The 5,824-nt window shown below is 40.0% G+C and overlaps 1 protein-coding gene across 1 annotated transcript; it reads left to right on the top strand.

The window, feature by feature from the left end:
- Positions 1-6: 6 nt before the first annotated feature.
- On the top strand, positions 7-4,468 carry PHETA2 (PH domain containing endocytic trafficking adaptor 2). The gene has a single exon (XM_042467773.1). The coding sequence runs from the start codon at positions 639-641 to the stop codon at positions 1,440-1,442; it is 804 nt and encodes a 267-aa protein (XP_042323707.1). The 5' UTR covers positions 7-638; the 3' UTR covers positions 1,443-4,468.
- The last annotated feature ends 1,356 nt before the right edge of the window (positions 4,469-5,824 follow it).

Genomic DNA, 5,824 nt, shown 5'->3' on the forward strand with positions numbered 1-5,824 from the left:
TTTCAGCTTGAATCTGACACATCTTTGCACAAACAGACATCAAGAGCAATGAGAAATGAAGCCATGTAAACCCTTGAGACTGGGAAGTAGCCAAATAACCACAGCATCAACATCACTGTTATACTCTCTTTCTTACCTACACAATTAGTATCAGCACAAAGTTTTTACATCTGTGAAGGCTGCGCTCAGTTGGACTCTGTTTTTGTCATGAATAGGACTAAGTAAGAAGATCACAACGTTTCATGGAGTGGGAAAATGTTCAGATGAGAGCCATTGTCAGATGCTTCCAGGTGTGAAAGTCTTCATCTGTATAGCCTGTTCTCTCTGGCAAGTATGGAAATAAGCATGGTGAAAACATTTATCTGTCAGCCTTTGTTGATGTCAGTGATACTTAAGGAGCTTAATGAAGAAGAAAGAAGTAACATTTCTCAAGCTGCTATATGAATGGAAATCCAGTCTCCTATGTGGGCTGTGGAAGGTTGATGTTAAGGAGAACTAACGTGCCATCCTAAAACAGATCCTCAGTCCTGTTCTAAACCTCTGGCAGCAGTTCCAGTACCGGCTGGATTAGCAGTTCCTTCCAGAGAACAGGTTCATCAATTTCGTCTCTCTACACTCTGCAAGGTAGGACTGGAACAATGAAACTGAATGAGCGTAGCGTGGCACATTATGCCACCTGTGATTCTCCAGCAGATCACACTGGCTTTCTGTGCAAGCGTGTGGAGCGCCACCATCACCACCACCACACTACCTCCTACCAGCGTCGCTGGTTCATCCTCAAGGGCAATCTGCTATTCTATTTTGAAGAGCGGGAGAGCCGTGAGCCACTGGGTCTCATTGTGCTTGAGGGCTGCACTGTGGAGCTGTGTGAGGCTGCAGAGGAGTTTGCCTTTGCCATCCGCTTTGATGGCACCGGGGGCAAGGCCTATGTGTTGGTTGCTGACTGCCAAATTGCTATGGAGGCTTGGGTGAAGGCACTTTCACGAGCCAGCTTTGATTACATGAGGCTCGTGGTTAAGGAACTAGAGAAACAACTGGAGGAGGCCCGAAAGAGCTTAGTTACCCACCACAAATTACCAAAAAAGTCTACCTCTGTCCGGAAGAGACATCTCTCCAATCCTGCCATGGTACCAGTCCAGGAGCACCCAGTCATCTTAGAGAATGGGTCTTCCACATGGGATAGTGGCTGCACTTTTACAGGAGTTGTTTCTTTGGACCACGAAGGGGGATATTTGAAACCCCCACCCTTACCTCCTCGTCGAAGACTCGCTAGCGGTAATGTGGGTGGAGGCTTCACTCCTGGCCTTGCTTCTCCTGGGCAGGAAAGTCCCGTGTCTCCAGAGACAGCTTGTTTCTCAAAGCTGCATGATTGGTATGGCCAGGAGATTGCAGAGGTGAGAAGGGAATGGCTGAAATGTCAAAAGAGGGGAGAAAAGTGCTGAGAAAACAATATATTTTTGAGGTGGGTTTTTTGATTATTTTTTTTAAAAAATGGGCATCAAGCTGGTTTCCCCAGAACTCTTGCTGCCCTTATGAGTTGTCAAAGACTTCATATTCATATCTGGAATATTTAATTGCAGTTACAAGTATATTGTGGACCAGTCATGGCCACAGTGTAGTATTTCCAGGGAATCTAGAAATGGCCACAACATTCCTAAAACCTAATCCATAACTTAAGCAGAAGATGTGTTTGCTATCTTATATTTTCAGACATTGATACTTCTTAATATATGAAAAAAAACCATGTATTGCTATTCTCCTCTTGTGCCCTACAATATCATTAGTGGCATTTCATCTATATATTACAGTTGCTTTAAGACTTATTCTTAAGAAAGCTAAGCTCAGAGTTACACAGCATGGCAACATTTTCTCACTCACTCGAACAATTATAATGCCTACATGGCACCTTTCCAGTATTCAAAGTGGTTCATGTATATTATATTATGATTACTGACAACAGCCTGATAATGTAGGTTGGCTTCATTATCACAGATGGAGATAAAGTGAGAGAACAGTAGCTTGCCTAAAGCCATTTTGTTACTTCATAGCCACATTAAAATTGAACCAGAATTTTTTCCAGCCGTGACATTGAAGCAGCCCTTGCAAAATAAGATGACAGTTAATGTCCCTGATCCAAAACCTGTGTATGTCTCTGGCTCACATAATTTCTTAAGCTTTTTTTCATGTACATTTTGAGTCCGTATTTGAGGATTAAACTGCAAGAGAACCAAAATGATCTTGGTCATAGTTGAAGCAAGCAATTAGAGTTACTCTCACACTGCAAAGTTGTAAAGATGTGTAACACTTTGATTTAGGGGTGGAAATCATGTTGCTCTTTAGATGTTGATGACTGTAACTCCCAGTAGCCCTAGCCAGCGGGGTATAAATACCGTAACAAACAAACAAACAAACAAACAAATAAATACAGTAACATCTGGAAGGTCACACATGATTCCCCTCATTTTCCATTTAGTCACTCTATTCCCTAGCATTGCCATCAGTGCAGCCATCCTTAGGTCTAAGGCTATATTTGTTCCTTTTGATAAGGATTCTGTTTTCTCTACAGTTTCTCCATAACTGCATTGGTTAAGGGACAGTATGTTTCAGAACTACATTTCAGAATGGTCTTAAAAATTCACAGCTGAAAACTCAAGTTACTGCTAATTTCCATTTTGTTATGTGCCTTCAAGTCAACTCCAGTTTATGGCAACCTTATCACATGGTTTTTGTAGCAAGGTTTATTCAAAGCATGTTTGTCATTGCCTTCCTCTGAGGCTGAGAGAATGAGATGTGCCAAATGTCACCCAGACAGTTTTCATGGCTGAGCAGAGATTCAAACCCTGGTCTCCTGAAGTCTTAGTACAACACTTAAATCTCTATACCACACTGGCTGCCAAACCTCCCTTACCCACTCCTTTTTTGTCAGGAAAGAAGAAGTGATTGTTAGAAGGCTGAAAATATGCAATGTGGCTGACAACAAGATAGATGAGAAAAAACAAATTAGGGAACAGTGAACACCAGATCCTGTTGGATCTTGGAAGCTAAGCAGTACATGGATGGGAGACTGCCAACAGATACCAGGTGTAGCTATATTTCAGAGGAAGGAACTGGCAAACCATTTCTGAGTAACCCTTGACCAAGACAGGATTTATGAAAGGAAACGACTAAGGAAGGATCTATGAAATTCTTGGGATCACCATAAATCAACAGGCAACTTGAAAGCGCACACACACGCGCACACACGCACACACAAATACACCAAAGAGAATTTTAAATTTCTTAACTGTGGTATATTCAACTACTAGTTTGTTTCTGGTTGTTAAGTCCTAAAATTACACCAAATTATCTCTGCAAGAGGTGATTACTTTATCATTCTTCCACCCCACTCCCCCAAATATACACAATATCATGCTGTATGCTGTTATTTTCCTGATCTTTTGGGTACAGTTTTCTGTTTAAAGGTTTTGCATATTTCTAACCTGAAAATATAGCTTATTATTGAGCCAACAAAATTATTAGTTACAAGGGGTGTGCTTCAAATTCAGATGAAGCCCAAACCCAGAAGTGGAACAGGTCAATTTGAGACATGTCCAGACTAAAGCAAGCCAACTCAAAAGTGGACCAAGTTTGACTATATGCTCCTGAAGACTTTGAAGAACCCATAGGCATATACAGTGTATCTCCCACAAATTCTCTGTGTAAGAAAAACACCAGAGATGGAGAGAAGCAGGTTTTGTTTTATGATTAATAGTTCTATCTTCTAATCTCAGTGATTTTATCAGGGCAGTTGGACTGCTTTCCACTGTTCAGTAATCAGTAGTTCTCTCTATCAGGAATAGAAACATTAAAAGAGATTTTATGGTGTTACAGGAAACCTGAGAAAATGCAGATTGGATGTACCGGTATGCTTGAAAAATGAATATTCATTATCCAATCTCCACCCCTGCTATATTGTACTTTGCATGACTTTGGTGCCAGCTGTGCAGAAAACTAAACTTATATCAAACTGTGTTGCGTTCACTGTAATTTCCTAACCCCAAGGTTTATGGCACAGGGATATATTTGTTTGTTTGTTGTTGATGATGTTAAGCACCCTTGAGTTGATGTTGACCCATGGCACTGCTGTGGATGAGACATCTCCAAGACTCCCTGTCTTTCACTGCTCTGCTTAGTTCGTTTGTAGCCTGTATCATTTTTATACAAACTGACCAAAGCAAAAGGCAATAATAAAGGGCCTTAATGGATAGTATGTCCATCTCCACTGCAAATTAAACACCTTTTCCATAAAAAAAGTGCATTCTCCCCCTTTTGAAATTGTACAGGTTTTAAAACGAGGACTACTTCTATATTTTCATAATAATGGATGTTATCACACAAGGGAAACTGGAAGTATAATCCAATGGCAATCTGAACGCAATCATGGGGTTTAACGTTATTGCGTGATAGACTACCACACGCAATTTTGGGTAATGAGAAGTCAGTCTGAATGCAATCATGGGATTTCACGTTATTGCGTAAGAGGTGATCACACACAATTTCAGGCAATGGCAAGCAATTTTCGGGCAATGGGAAGTCAGTTCGAACACAATTCAAATTCACGTAAATTTGCTGAACTAGCAAATTCACATGAATGTGTTCTGGCCCCACTTTCTTTTCATTCGAAATTAAGAGAAATTCCTCCTGTATGATAAACTCCAATGGTCCACCAATAACCTTAGCAGCCCTTTGTTTGGGAACACCCAGAAACCTTTTTGCACTTGGTGACCTCTTCAGAAAGGGAATTCTCTTGGAAATTTTATCCAGTGCTATTTCCTTTTTTTAAAAATGCCATGTAGCATAACCCCCACCACCACCACCACCACCTATTGTCTAAAATCTAGACAGCATAATATTCTAAGAGCCTGGTATGCTTGAACATTTTCACTGAATTTTGACAATCAAGGAAAAAACAGGTTTGTTGATTTCCAGTTTGTTAAACCTCAGTCTCATCAGGAGGCCTCCAAAACAAAGCAGGATGAACACTGGTGAGTCTTTAGATCACAATCTGAAATGAATCTAGTCATGTAGTCACCTGGTTGTTTAATACTCCACCATGGGGTCAGATGAAGCTAACAAGAGGAATAGCAAGCTGTCCTATTCTTAGTGTATGGGCAACATAAATTATTATTTTATTCCTATTTCAATAAAAGCAGTTATGGTTCTTTTCTCTATCTGGAACAGTTATTTTATCACATTCTAGTAGAATGGTTGTCTTAGCAGAGAGAAAGAATTATTGTTTTTACTCAGATTAAATCAAGCTGACATGAGAAAAAAAAGCAGCACTGTCAGCATTTTTGAGAATGGCTGATGATGTGAACACAGAGGGCACTACAGTATAAGTGCATCTATTTCCACAGACACCATTTCCACTCTCCAACATTTCTAAATAAGGCTTTCTCCAGCTTTTCTGAATAATGCCCTTGTTATCTTACATATTTGTAAAACAATAAGATACAATAAACCTAGTGTCTGTGTGGTGCTTTACACTCTAGTAATGTAGTAGCACATGTATATTGCATGCCCTTTTTTATTATTTTAAAAGATGTTTGCATGACATGCGTTTTGTACCTAAAATAAGAATTATAATATTGTTTTATAGTTACCTGTAGTTGAAATACAACATTGAATAAACTATGTTTATGTACAGGTTTGGTTTTATGCTTATTTCAAGGTGTGCTGCATGGAAATCTGTGGCCTTCCTTCCAACATAAGAAGATTCAGAGCCCTATCAAGTGCAGTGTTCTGCATTCTTAGAGTAACCAGGAACATAGCCCTGGAATGTTCA

The sequence above is a fragment of the Sceloporus undulatus genome, chromosome 5 (genome assembly GCF_019175285.1).
Source record: "Sceloporus undulatus isolate JIND9_A2432 ecotype Alabama chromosome 5, SceUnd_v1.1, whole genome shotgun sequence".
NCBI classification, from domain to species: Eukaryota; Metazoa; Chordata; class Lepidosauria; order Squamata; family Phrynosomatidae; genus Sceloporus; species Sceloporus undulatus.

Coding starts and splice junctions, on each gene's coding strand:
- PHETA2 (XM_042467773.1), top strand. CDS start 639: ATGAAACTGAATGAGCGTAGCGTGGCACATTATGCCACCTGTGATTCT.